The sequence below is a fragment of the Cyanistes caeruleus genome, chromosome 30, assembly GCF_971803275.1.
Source record: "Cyanistes caeruleus chromosome 30, bCyaCae1.hap1.1, whole genome shotgun sequence".
Classification (NCBI taxonomy): domain Eukaryota; kingdom Metazoa; phylum Chordata; class Aves; order Passeriformes; family Paridae; genus Cyanistes; species Cyanistes caeruleus.
In genome coordinates, this window is record NC_141730.1 from 2,956,721 (window position 1) to 2,970,789 (window position 14,069).

Consider the following 14,069-nt stretch of genomic DNA (forward strand, 5'->3'; position numbering starts at 1 on the left):
ATCCCAGTCCATCCCAGTCCATCCCAGTCCATCCCAATCCAATCCCAGTCCATCCCAGTTCCCTCCCAGTCCATCCCAGTCCATCCCAGTCACTCCCAGTCCATCCCAGTCCATCCCAGTCCATCCCAGTCCCTCCCAGTCCATCCCAGTCCATCCCAGTCCATCCCAGTCCCTCCCAATCCATCCCAGTCCCTCCCAGTCCATCCCAGTCCATCCCAGTCACTCCCAGTCCATCCCAGTCCATCCCAGTCCATCCCAGTCCCTCCCAGTCCATCCCAGTCCATCCCAGTCCATCCCAGTCACTCCCAGTCCATCCCAGTCCATCCCAGTCCATCCCAGTCCATCCCAGTCCCTCCCAGTCCATCCCAATCCAATCCCAGTCCGTCCCAGTCCGTCCCAGTCCGTACCCACGCTCTTGTCCTTGCCCACGCGCCAGGCCAGGGGTCCCTCGTGGATCATCCGGTGCGAGGTCAGGTCCAGGTTCTGCGGGACCAGAATTCCATGGGAAACAACACCCGGAATGCCGGGAAAAACACCCCAAAATCCAGGGAAAACACCCGGAATTCTGGGAAAAACACCCCAAAATCCAGGGGAAACACCCGGAATTCCGGGAAAAACACCCCAAAATCCAGGAGAAACAGCCGGAATTCCATGGGAAACACCCAAAATCCAGGGAAAACACCCCAAAATCCAGGGGAAACAGCCGGAATTCCATGGGAAACACCCAAAATCCAGGGAAAACACCCCAAAATCCAGGGGAAACACCCCAAAATCCAGGGGAAACACCCCAAAATCCAGGGAAAACACCCGGAATTCCAGGGGAAACACCCAAAATCCAGGGAAAACACCCCAAAATCCAGGGGAAACATCCAAAATCCAGGGAAAACACCCCAAAATCCAGGGGAAACACCCCAAAATCCAGGGAAAACACCCGGAATTCTGGGAAAAACACCCCAAAATCCAGGGGAAACAGCCGGAATTCCATGGGAAACACCCAAAATCCAGGGAAAACACCCCAAAATCCAGGGGAAACACCCAAAATCCAGGGGAAACACCCGGAATTCCGGGAAAAACACCCCAAAATCCAGGGGAAACACCCAAAATCCAGGGGAAACACCCGGAATTCCAGGGGAAACACCCGGAATTCCGGGAAAAACACCCCAAAATCCAGGGAAAACACCCGGAATTCCAGGGGAAACACCCCAAAATCCAGGGAAAACACCCGGAATTCCGGGGAAAACACCCAAAATCCAGGGAAAACACCCGGAATTCCAGGGGAAACACCCGGAATTCAGGGAAAACACCCGGAATTCCAGGGGAAACACCCGGAATTCTGGGGAAAACACCCCAAAATCCAGGGAAAACACCCAGAATTCCATGGGAAACACCCCAAAATCCAGGGAAAACACCCGGAGTTCCAGGGGAAACACCCCAAATCCAGGGAAAACACCCCAAAATCCAGGGGAAACACCCGGAATTCCAGGGGAAACACCCGGAATTCCAGGGGAAACACCTGGAATTCCAGGGGAAACACCCAAAATCCAGGGAAAACACCCAAAATCCAGGGAAAACACCCCAAAATCCAGGGGAAACAGCCGGAATTCCAGGGAAAACACCCCAAAATCCAGGGAAAACAAAACAGCCCAACTTCCATGGGAAACAGCCCAAAATCCATGGAAAAATGGGTGGTTTTCATGGAAAAATGGGAGATTTCCATGGAAAAATGGGAGATTTCCATGGGAAAATGGGAGATTCCCATGGAAAAATGCGGGATTTTCATGGAAAAATGGGATTTTTCATGGAAAACCGTGGGAGATCCTCATGGAAAAATGGGTGATTTTCATGGAAAAATGGGTCATTCCCATGGAAAAACGGGTCATTCCCATAGAAAAATGGGATTTTTCCTGGAAAACCGTGCGATTTCCATGGAAAAACGGGATTTTTTCCCAGAAAACCGCATTTTTCCATGGAAAACCGTGTGATTCCCACGGAAAAATGTGGATTTTTCATGGAAAAATGGGAGATTTTCATGAAAAATTGGGTGATTTTCATGGAAAAATGGGAGATTCCCATGGAAAAATGTGCGATTTCCATGGAAAAACGGGATTTTTTCCCAGAAAACCGCATTTTTCCACAGCAAACCCCACGACTCCCACATCCAGGGGGGCATTCCCGAGCGTTTTTTCCACGGAAAACTGGGAATACCCGGAACTGCGCCGCCAGGGGGTTGGGGCTGCGCTCCAGGGCGGAGCTGTCCAGGCGCCGCTGGTGCTCCCGGAGCCGCCGGCGATTCTCGGCGCCGCGAACGGCTTCGTTGACGAAGCGCAGCACGGCACGGCTCTGCTCGCGGGCACGGAGCAGCTTCTCCCGCTCCGGGGAACCCGCTGCGGAGAGAGGGGAGTCCATGGGGAAATACAGGGGGAATCCAGGGGGAAATAATGGGGAAAAAATGGGGAAATAATGGGGGAAAAATGGGGAAAAAATGGGGGAAAAATGGGGAAAAAATGGGGAAAAAATGGGGAAAAAATGGGGAAAATCAGGGAAAATAAATGGGGAAAATCAGGGGAAAATCAGGGGAAATAAATGGGGAAAAAATGGGGAAAATCAGGGGAAATTCAGGGGAAAAAATGGGGGAAAAATGGGGAAAAAATGGGGAAAATCAGGGGAAAAAATGGGGAAAATCAGGGAAAAAAATGGGGAAAATCAGGGGAAAATCAGGGGAAATAAATGGGGAAATATGGGGGAATTATGGGGGAAATCAATGGGACCATGGGGTGGCTGGAACAGCTTCTCCCGCTCCGGGGAACCCGCTGCGGAGAGAGGGGAGTCCATGGGGAAATCCAGGGGGAATCCAGGGGGGAAATAATGGGGAAAAAATGGGGAAAATCAGGGGGAAAAAATGGGGAAAAAATGGGGAAAAAATGGGGAAAAAATGGGGAAAAATGGGGAAAATCAGGGGAAATAAATGGGGAAAAAATGGGGAAAATCAGGGGAAAAAATGGGGAAAAAAATGGGGAAAATCAGGGGAAATTCAGGGGAAATTCAGGGGAAAAAATGGGGAAAATCAGGGGAAAAAATGGGGAAAATCAGGGGAAATTCAGGGAAAAAATGGGGAAAAAATGGGGAAATTCAGGGGAAAAAATGGGGGAATTATGGGGAAAAAATGGGGAAAAAATGGGGAAAAAATGGGGAAAATCAGGGGACATTCAGGGGAAATAAATGGGGAAATATGGGGGAATTATGGGGGAAATCAATGGGAATATGGGATGGCTGGAACAGCTTCTCCCGCTCCGGGGAGCCCGCTGCGGAGAGAGGGGAGTCCATGGGGAAATCCAGGGGGAATCCAGGGGGGAAATAATGGGGAAATAATGGGGAAATAATGGGGAAAAATGGGAAATAATGGGGAAAAAATGGGGAAATAATGGGGAAAAAATGGGGGAAAAATGGGGGAAAAATGGGGAAATAATGGGGAAAAAATGGGGGAAAAATGGGGAAAAAATGGGGAAAATCAGGGGAAATAAATGGGGAAATTATGGGGAAAAAATGGGGAAATTATGGGGAAAAAATGGGGAAAATCAGGGGAAAAAATGGGGGAAAAATGGGGAAAATCAGGGGAAATTCAGGGGAAAATCAGGGGAAATTCAGGGAAAAAATGGGGGAATTATGGGGAAAAAATGGGGAAAATCAGGGGAAAAAATGGGGGAAAAATGGGGAAAAAATGGGGAAAATCAGGGGAAAAAATGGGGAAAATCAGGGAAAAAAATGGGGAAAATCAGGGGAAAATCAGGGGAAATAAATGGGGAAATATGGGGGAATTATGGGGGAAATCAATGGGACCATGGGGTGGCTGGAACAGCTTCTCCCGCTCCGGGGAACCCGCGGGGGAGAGAGGGGAGTCCATGGGGAAATCCAGGGGGAATCCAGGGGGGAAATAATGGGGAAAAATGGGGGAATTATGGGGAAAAAATGGGGGAAATCAGGGAAAATAAATGGGGAAATTCAGGGGAAAAAATGGGGAAAATCAGGGGAAATTCAGGGAAAAAATGGGGAAAATCAATGGGGAAAATCAGGGGAAAAAATGGGAAAATCAGGGGAAATATTGGGAAAAAAATGGGGAAAATTGGGGGAAAATCAGGGGAAATTCAGGGAAAAAATGGGGAAAAAATGGGGAAAAAATGGGGAAAAAATGGGGAAATTCAGGGGAAAAAATGGGGAAATTCAGGGGAAAATCAGGGGAAATAAATGGGGAAAAAATGGGGAAATTCAGGGGAAAAAATGGGGGAAATCAGGGGAAAATCAGGGGAAATAAATGGGGAAAAAATGGGGAAAAAATGGGGAAATTCAGGGGAAAAAATGGGGAAATTATGGGGAAAAAATGGGGAAATAAATGGGGAAAAAATGGGGAAAATCAGGGGGAAAAATGGGGAAAAAAATGGGGAAAATCAGGGGAAATTCAGGGGAAATTCAGGGGAAAATCAGGGGAAAAAATGGGGAAAATCAGGGGAAAATCAGGGGAAATAAATGGGGAAAATCAGGGGAAAAAATGGGGAAAATCAGGGGAAATTCAGGGAAAAAATGGGGGAATTATGGGGAAAAAATGGGGAAAATCAGGGGAAAAAATGGGGAAAAAATGGGGAAAAAATGGGGAAAAAATGGGGAAAATCAGGGGAAAAAATGGGGAAAATCAGGGGAAAAAATGGGGAAAAAATGGGGAAAAAATGGGGAAAAAATGGGGAAAATCAGGGGAAAAAATGGGGAAAATCAGGGGAAAATCAGGGGAAAAATGGGGAAAATCAGGGGAAAATCAGGGGAAAAATGGGGAAAATCAGGGGAAAATCAGGGGAAAAAATGAGGAAAAAATGGGGAAAATCAGGGGAAATTCAGGGAAAAAAATGGGGAAAATTAGGGGAAATTCAGGGGAAATTCAGGGGAAAATCAGGGGAAAAAATGGGGAAAAAATGGGGGAATTATGGGGAAAAAATGGGGAAAAAATGGGGAAAATCGGGGGAAAATCAGGGGAAATAAATGGGGAAAAAATGGGGAAATTCAGGGGAAAAAATGGGGAAATTCAGGGGAAAATCAGGGGAAATAAATGGGGAAAAAATGGGGAAATTCAGGGGAAAAAATGGGGAAATTCAGGGGAAATTCAGGGGAAATAAATGGGGAAATATGGGGGAATTACGGGGGAAATCAATGGGAGCATGGGGTGGCTGGAGCAGCTTCTCCCGCTCCGGGGAACCCGCTGGGACAGCAGGAATCTGGGGAAGGGATCCCAGGGAGGGATCCCAGAACAGATCCCAGGGACAGGAGGGATCCCAGGGACAGGAACGGATCCCAGGGACAGGAACAGATCCCAGAACAGATCCCAGGATCTCTCACCGAGGCTGAGGCGGATCAGGCTCTCCAGCAGCAGCGGGGATTTGCTGAGCCGGGGGCAGGAACCCGGGGATGGATCCCAGGGAGGGATCCAGGGAGGGATCCCAGGGACAGGATGGATCCCAGGGACAGGATGGATCCCAGGGATGGATCCCAGAGTGGATCCAGGATCTCTCACCGAGGCTGAGGCGGATCAGGCTCTCCAGCAGCAGCAGGGATTTGCTGAGCCGGGGGGGCAGGAACCCGGGGACAGGATGGATCCAGGGGTGGATCCCAGGGACAGGATGGATCCCAGGGATGGATCCCAGAACAGATCCCAGGATCTCTCACCGAGGTTCAGTCGGATCAGGCTCTCCAGCAGCAGCGGGGATTTGCTGAGCCAGGGGCAGGAACCCGGGGACAGGATGGATCCAGGGGTGGATCCCAGAGACAGGAACAGATTCCAGGGGTGGATCCCAGGGACAGGAATAGATCCCAGAACAGATCCCAGGATCTCTCACCGAGGCTGAGGCGGATCAGGCTCTCCAGCAGCAGCGGGTATTTGCTGAGCCGCTGCGTCTCCGCCACCAACAAATCCTTCAGCTGCAGCCGCCGGCACTGCGGGTGGCTCTCGGCCTCCTGAAAATCCCAAAAATTCCCAAATCCCCAAATCAAACAATTCCCAAAATCCAACAATTCCCAAATTCCAACAATTCCCATTTCCCAAATTCCCACAATTCCCAAATCCCCAATTCCAACAATTCCCAAATTCCCCAATTTCCCCATCCCCAAATCCCCGCCGGCACTGCGGGTGGCTCTCGGCCTCCTGAAAATCCCAAAAATTCCCAAATCCCCAAATCAAACAATTCCCAAAATCCCAAATCCCCAAATCCCCAAATTCCCAAATTCCCAAATCCAACAATTCCCAATTTCCCCAATTTCCCCATTCCCAAATCCCCGCCGGCACTGCGGGTGGCTCTCGGCCTCCTGCAAATCCCAAAAATTCCCAAATCCCCAAATTCCCAATTCCCAAAATCCCCAATCCAACAATTCCCAAAATCCCAATTCCAACAATTCCCAAATTCCCAAATTCCAACAATTCCCAAATTCCCAAATTCCAACAATTCCCAATTCCCAAATCCCCAATTCCTCCAAATTCCCAATTCCCCAATTCCCAATTCCAACAATTCCCAAATCCCCAATTCCCAAATTCCCTAATCAAACAATTCCCAAATTCCCCAAATCCCAAATTCCCACAATTCCCAAATCCCCAATTCCAACAACTCCCAATTTCCCAATTCCCAATTTCCCAATTCCCAATTCCAACAATTCCCAAATCCCAAATTCCCACAATTCCCCAATTCCCAATTCCAACAACTCCCAAATTCCCACAATTCCCAATTCCCAAATTCCCAAATTCCCAAATTCCCAGAATTCCCAATCCCACCAATCCCCAAATTCCCAATCCCACCAATCCCCCACCTCCCAAATAATTCCCAAATTCCCGACCCCAACTTGTTCCCAGGATCCCGAAATTCCAGACCCCGAGGATTCCCAAAAATGGGGAAAAGAAGAGGGAAAAATTGGGGGGAAAAAATGGGGAAAAGGAAAAATGGGGAAAAATGGGAAAAAAAATGGGAAAAAATGGGAAAAAAAGGGGGAAAAGAGGGGGAAAAAAGGGGAAAAAAAGGGGGGGAAAATGGGAAAAATAGGGAAAAAGGGAGAAAATGGGGAAAAATGGGAAAAAATGGGAAAAAAGGGGAGAAAAGGGGGAAAAAAAGGGGAAAAAATTAAGGAAAAAAGGAGGATAAAAGGGGGAAAAAAGGGAGAAAAAAGGGAAAATTGGGGAAAAAGGGAGAAAATGGGGAAAAATGGGAAAGGGGGAAAAAATGGGAAAAAAAGGGAAAAAATGGGAAAAAAAGGGAAAAAATGGGAAAAAAAGGGGGGAAAAATGGGGAAAAAAGGGGGAAAAAAGGGGGAAAAAAGGGGGAAAAAATGGGGAAAAATGGGAAAGAAAGGGGGAAAAAATGGGAAAAAAGGGGGAAAAATGGGAAAAAAAGGGGGAAAAATGGGAAAAGGGGGAAAAATGGGAAAAAAAGGGAAAAAATGGGAAAAAAAGGGGGGAAAAATGGGGAAAAAAGGGGGAAAAAAGGGAAAAATGAAGGAAAAGGGAGAAAATGGGGAAAAATGGGAAAGAAAGGGGGAAAAATGGGAAAAAAAGGGGGAAAAATGGGAAAAAAAGGGGGAAAAATGGGAAAAAAAGGGGGAAAAATGGGAAAAGGGGGAAAAAAATGGGAAAAAAAGGAAAAAAAAGGGAAAAAAGGGGGGAAAAATGGGAAAAAAAGGGGGAAAAATGGGAAAAAAAGGAAAAAAAAGGGGAAAAAAAAGGGGAAAAAAAAGGGGAAAAATGGGGAATAAAACCCAGAACCAGAAAAAAATGGGGAAAAGGATGAAAATCCCGGGAATTCTGGCCGGGAATGGGGTGGCAGACCTGGATGAAAAGCTGGAATCGGCTCTCCTTGCGCTGCTTGGTTCGGATCAGCTCCAGCGCCACGGATTGGGAGGAGCAGAAAGCGGCCGCCACCCTCTGGAATTCCTCCTTGGAATCTCCCTCAAACTGGGAATTCCCGGGGGAAATCCGTCGGGAATTCCCGGAATTCCCGGAATTCCCGGCGGGAATCGGGGTTTGGGGTTTGCCGTACCCGGGCCAGCATCGCGTCGCCGATTTCCTGGATGATGGGACCCCGGTCGCGGAGTTTTTTAAGGGATTCCCAGAGGGAAGCTGCGGGGAATTTGGGAAAATTTTGGGGGATTTTTGGGGGGAATTTGGGGGATTTTTGGGGGGAATTTGAGGGAAAATTTGGGGGAAGTTTGGGGGATTTTTGGGAATTTTTTGGGAATTTTTGGGGAAAATTTGGGGAATTTTTGGGGAATTTTTGGGGATTTTTTGGGGGAAATTTGAGGGAAAAAGAGGGGGAAATTTGGGAAAATTTGGGGGAAATTTGGGGAATTTTTGGGGAAATTTGGGGAATTTTTTGGGGAAATTTGGGAGAAATTTGGGGGAAATTTGGGAGAAATTTGGGGAAAATTTGGGAGAAATTTGAGAAAATTTGGGGAAAATTTGGGGAGAACTTGGGGAGAATTTGGGGGAAATTTGAGGGAAAAAAAGGGGGAAATTTGGGAAAATTTGGGGGAAATTTGGGGAGAATTTGGGGGAAATATGGGGAATTTTTGGGGGGAATTTGAGGGAAAATTTGGGGGAAATTTGGGGAATTTTGGGGGGAAATTTGGGGAATTTTGGGGGAATTTTGGGGGAATTTTTTGGGAACTTTTGGGGGAAATTTGGGAGAAATTTGGGGAAAATTTGAGGGAAATTTGGGGAAAAGAGTGGGGGAAAAATTGGGATTTTGGGAATTTCGGGGATTCGGGGGTTTGGGATTTTAGGGATTTGGGAATTTGGGGATTTCATGGAATTTGGGATTTCAGGGATTCAAGATTTTGGGAATTTGGGATTCAGGGATTTGGGAATTTTGGGATTTCAGGAATTTGGGATTTCAGGGATTCAGGAATTTGGGAACTCAGGATTTTGGGAATTTCGGGATTTTGGGATTCAGGGAATTTGGGATTCAGGGAATTTGGGATTTCAAGGATTCAGGAATTTGGGAATTCAGGGATTCAGGGATTCTCACTGTGCACGGCGATGAGGTCGGGCAGGTTGGGGATCCCAGAGGGATTTTGGGAACCGGCGGGGTCGGGAACTCGGGGATTTGGGGAATTTGGGATTCAGGAATTTGGGAATTTCGGGATTTCAGGGATTTGGGATTCAGGATTTTGGGAATTTTGGGAATTCCAGGATTCTCACTGTGCACGGCGATGAGGTCGGGCAGGTTGGGGATCCCAGAGGGATTTTGGGAACCGGCGGGGTCGGGAACTCGGGGATTTGGGAATTTGGGGAATTTCAGGATTCAGGAATTTGGGAATTTTGGGAATTCAGGAATTCAGGATTTTGGGAATTCAGGAATTTGGGAATTCAGGGATCCCGGGATTCTCACTGTGCACGGCGATGAGGTCGGGCAGGTTGGGGATCCCAGCGGGATTTCGGGAACCGGCGGGGTCGGGAACTCGGGGATTTGGGGAATTTGGGGAATTTCAGGATTCAGGATTTTGGGAATTTTGGGATTTGGGATTCTCACTGTGCACGGCGATGAGGTCGGGCAGGTTGGGGAAGAGCAGCCCCAGCTCGTGGGGGCTCAGCAGCTGCTCCCGCCGCAGGCGCTGATAGAACAGAACATCCAGAGCCCGCAGCAGCCGCAGGTGGGACAGCTCCGTCACCATCAGCTCTGGGGACACCAATGGGGACATTGGGGACACCTCAGGGACATGGGGACACCTCGGGGACATGGGGACACCTCGGGGACACGGGGACATCACGGGGACATCACTGGGAACAGAACATCCAGAGCCCGCAGCAGCCGCAGGTGGGACAGCTCCGTCACCATCAGCTCTGGGGACATTGGGGACAGCATTGGGGACATCAGAGACACCTTGGGGACACGGGGACATCATTGGGGACACCCTCAGGGACACGGGGACACCTCGGGGACACGGGGACATCATGGGGACATCACTGGGGACAGAACATCCAGAGCCCGCAGCAGCCGCAGGTGGGACAGCTCCGTCACCATCAGCTCTGGGGACATTGGGGACATCATTGGGGACATCAGAGACACCTTGGGGACACCTCAGGGACATTGGGGACATCATTGGGAACAGAACATCCAGAGCCAAATCCCAGGAAAAACCCGGAATGAGACCCCGAATCCTGGGAATGAGACCCCAAATCCAGGAATGAGACCCCAAATCCTGGGAAAAACCAGGAAAAAGACCCCAAATTCTGGGAAAAAATGGGAATGAGCCCCAAAATCTGGGAATGAGACCCCAAATCCTGGGAAAAACCAGGAATGAGCCCCCAAGTCCAGGAATAAGCCTCCAAATCCCAGGAATGAGCCCCCAAATCCTGGGAAAAACCCGGGAATGAGCCCCCAAATCCCAGAATGAGACCCCAAATCCTGGGAATGAGACCCCAAATCCCAGGAAAAACCCGGAATGAGCCTCCCCCAATCCCAGGAATGAGCCCCCCCCAATCCCAGCCTCCCCCCAGTCCCCGGAATTCCGGGAATTCCGGGATTTTCCCGTTTTTCCCGGGATTTTCCCGTTTTTCCCGGGATTTTCCCGTTTTTCCCGGGATTTTCCCGTTTTTCCCGTGTTTTTCCCGGGATTTTCCCGTTTTTCCCGGGATTTTCCCGTTTTTCCCGGGATTTTCCCGTTTTTCCCGTTTTTCCCGGGATTTTCCCGTTTTTCCCGTGTTTTTCCCGGGATTTTCCCGTTTTTCCCGTTTTTCCCGGATTTTCCCGTACCGTTGATGACCTCCTGCCGATCCAGCTCCCGCTGGGAGAGGTTGGCCACGAGCTCCGGGCTCACCGAGTGCTGCCAGCTCTGGGAATTGTGCTGGGAATTCCGGGAATTCCGGGAATTGCGGGAATTGCGGCCCCAGGGGGGCTGGGAATTGTCCTGGGAATGGTTTTGGGATTGGGGACCCGGCTCGGGATCGGGGCCCTGCTCGTGCTCCGGGAGCTGAGGGAGGAAGGGATCGGCCGGGCTGGGGGAATCCAGGCTCCTGGAAAAACGGGAATGGCGGGAAAAATTGGGGGGAAATTGGGAAAATTGGGGGGAAAAGTGGGGGGAAAATTGGGGGGAAAATTGGGGGGAAAAGTGGGGGGAAAAATGGGGAAAATTGGGGGGAAAAGTGGGAAAATTGGGGGGAAAATTTGGGGGAAATTGGGAAAATTGGGGGGAAAATTGGGGGGAAATTGGGGAAAAATTGGGGAAAAATTGGGAAAATTGGGGGGAAAATTGGGAAAATTGGGGGGAAAAGTGGGGAAAAATTGGGGGGAAAATTGGGGGGAAAATTGGAAAAATTGGGGGGAAAAGTGGGGGGAAAATTGGGGGAAAAAGTGGAAAAAAATTGGGGAAAAATTGGGAAAATTGGGGGGAAAATTGGGGGGAAATTGGGGAAATTGGGAGAAAAATGGGGAAAAAATTGGGAAAATTGGGGGGAAAAGTGGGGGGAAAATTGGGGAGAAATTGGGGAAAAATTGGGGGGAAATTGGGGAAATTGGGGGGAAAATTGGGGGGAAAATTGGGAAAATTGGGGGGAAAATTGGGAAAATTGGGGGGAAAATTGGGGGGAAAATTGGGGGGAAAATTGGGAAAATTGGGGGGAAAAGTGGGGGAAAATCGGGGAGAAATTGGGGAAAAATTGGGAAAATTGAGGGAAAAAAGGGAAAAAATTGGGGAAAAATTGGGAAAATTGGGGGGAAAATTGAGGGAAAAGGGGAAAAATTGGGGAAAAAAATTGGGGAAAAAATTGGGGAAAATTGGGGAAAAAAAGGGAAAAAATTGGGGAAAAATTGGGGGAAAAAAGGGAAAAAATTGGGGAAAAATTGGGGGAAAAAAGGGAAAAAATTGGGAAAATTTGGGGGAAAATTGGGGGGAAATTGGGGAAAAATTGGGGGGAAAATTGGGAAAATTGGGGGGAAAAGAGGGGAAAAATTGGGGGGAAAAGTGGGGGGAAAATTGGGGAAAAATTGGGAAAATTGGGGGAAAAAAGGGAAAAAATTGGAGAAAAATTGGGGGAAAAAAGGGAAAAAATTGGGGAAAAATTGGGGTAAAAAAGGGGAGAAATTGAGAAAAAATTGGGGGGAAAAAGGGAAAATTGGGGGAAAAAAGTGGGAAAAAATTGGGAAAAAAATTGGGGAAAATCTGGGAAAAAATTGGGGAAAAATTAAGGGAAAATTGGGGGGGAAGGGAAAATTGAGGGAAAAAGGGGGAAAAATCAGGAGAAAAATTGGGAAAATTAGGGGGAAAATTGGGAGAAAAAAGGGGAAAAATTGGGGAAAAATTGGGGGGAAAAAAGGGAAAAATGGGGAAAAAATTGGGAAAAAATTGGGGAAAAAATTGGGGAAAATCTGGGAAAAAATTGTGGGGAAAATCTGGGAAAGAATTGGGGAAAAATTGGGGGAAAATTGGGAGAAAAAAGGGGGAAAAATTGGGGAAAAATTGGGGGGAAAAAAGGGAAAATTGGGGAAAAAATTGGGGAAAAATTGGGGAAATTGAGAGAAAAAAATGGGGAAAAATTGGGAGGAAAATTGGGAGAAAATGGGGAAGAAACGGGAAAAAAAATTGGGAAAAAAAAAGGGAAAATATGGGGAAAAATCGGAAAAAAACTGGGGAAAAATTGGGAAAAAAAAAAGAGGAAAAATGAGGAAAAAAAATGGGAAAAGCCGGGAAAAATCCGCTGGAAAATCGGGAATTCCGCTCACCTGCGCCCCATCTTTGGTGTGTAGGGAGGGGTTGGATTCTCCAGGGATCTGGGAAAAGACGGAAAAGTCAGCCCAAAATCCCAAATTTTCCCAAATTCTCCCTTCCCAGCCCGAATCCCGGGGTTTTCCCGAGGTTTTTCCCGGTTTTTTGGGGTTTCTGTGGGAATTTGGGAGCTCTGAAATCCCAAAAAACCCCGGAAAATCCCGATTTTTTGGGGGGATTTAATCCAATTTTCCCTCCTTATCCCGGATTTCCGTCCTGAACCGGCTGTCAAGCCAAAATTGGGGATGGGGGCTCGGGAATTTTGGGAATTTTGGGAATTTTGGGAATTTCCACCTGTCAGAGACGGCAGAGGCTCCAACCCTTCCCAAAAAACCCCAAATTCCCAAATTTCCAATCCAAATCTCCCGGATTTCCATCCCAAACGTGCCAAAATTCGGGATAGAAGCTCTGGAATTCCGGGAATTCTGAGAATTTTGGGAATTTTGGGAATTCCCACTTCTTGGAGAGGCAGAGACTCAAGGCCTCAACCTTGAGCCGAATTTTTTTCCCAAAAAATCCCAAATTTCCAATCCAAATTTCCCAGATTTCCGTCCCAAATGCGCCAAAATCCGGGTTGGAAGGTCCAGAATTCCGGGAATTCCGGGAATTTTGGGAATCCCCACCTGTTGGAGAGGCCAAAGGCTCAACACCTCAACCTTGAGCTGAATTTTTTCCCAAAAAACCCCAAAAAATCCCAATTTTCCAATCCCAATTTCCATGATTTCTGTCCCAAACGCGCCAAAATCCGGGATAGAAGCTCTGGAATTCCGGGAATTCTGGGAATTCTGGGAATTCCCACCTCTTGGAGAGGCCAAAGGCTCGACACCTCAACCTTGAGCCGAATCTTTTCCCAAAAAACCCCAAATTCCCAAATTTCCAATCCAAATCTCCCGGGATTTCCGTCCCAAACGCGCCAAAATCCGGGATGGAAGCTCCGGAATTCCTGGAATTTTGGGAATTTTGGGAATTCCGGGAATCCCCACCTGTTGGAGAGGCCAAAGACTCGAGACCTCAACCCTGACCCACATCCCATTCCCAAAAAATCCCAATTTTCCCATCCCAATTTCCATGATTTCTGTCCCAAACGCGCCAAAATCCGGGCTGGAAGCTCCGGAATTCCAGGAATTTTGGGAATTCCGGGAATTCCAGGAATCCCCACCTGTTGGAGAGGCCAAAGGCTGAACACCTCAACCTTGAGCTGAATTTTTTCCCAAAAAACCCCAAAAAACCCCAAATTTCCAATCCCAATTTCCATGATTTCCATCCCAAACGCGCCAAAATCTGGGCTG

At 48.2% G+C, this 14,069-nt stretch overlaps 1 protein-coding gene across 1 annotated transcript in view; it reads right to left on the bottom strand.

Annotated features, from left to right (window-relative positions):
• The window catches only part of LOC111922003 (uncharacterized), a 47,603-nt gene that overhangs the window by 14,419 nt on the left and 19,115 nt on the right, over window positions 1–14,069 (bottom strand). The window contains exons 13-20 of the mRNA XM_086866391.1: window positions 12,738–12,785; window positions 10,773–11,032; window positions 9,549–9,695; window positions 8,058–8,137; window positions 7,847–7,972; window positions 5,877–5,994; window positions 2,206–2,384; window positions 408–483 (exon numbers count right to left, since the gene is read on the bottom strand). Of these exons, the coding sequence (XP_086722517.1) occupies window positions 408–483; window positions 2,206–2,384; window positions 5,877–5,994; window positions 7,847–7,972; window positions 8,058–8,137; window positions 9,549–9,695; window positions 10,773–11,032; window positions 12,738–12,785 (1,034 nt within the window). The remainder of the gene's footprint in view (window positions 1–407; window positions 484–2,205; window positions 2,385–5,876; window positions 5,995–7,846; window positions 7,973–8,057; window positions 8,138–9,548; window positions 9,696–10,772; window positions 11,033–12,737; window positions 12,786–14,069) is intronic.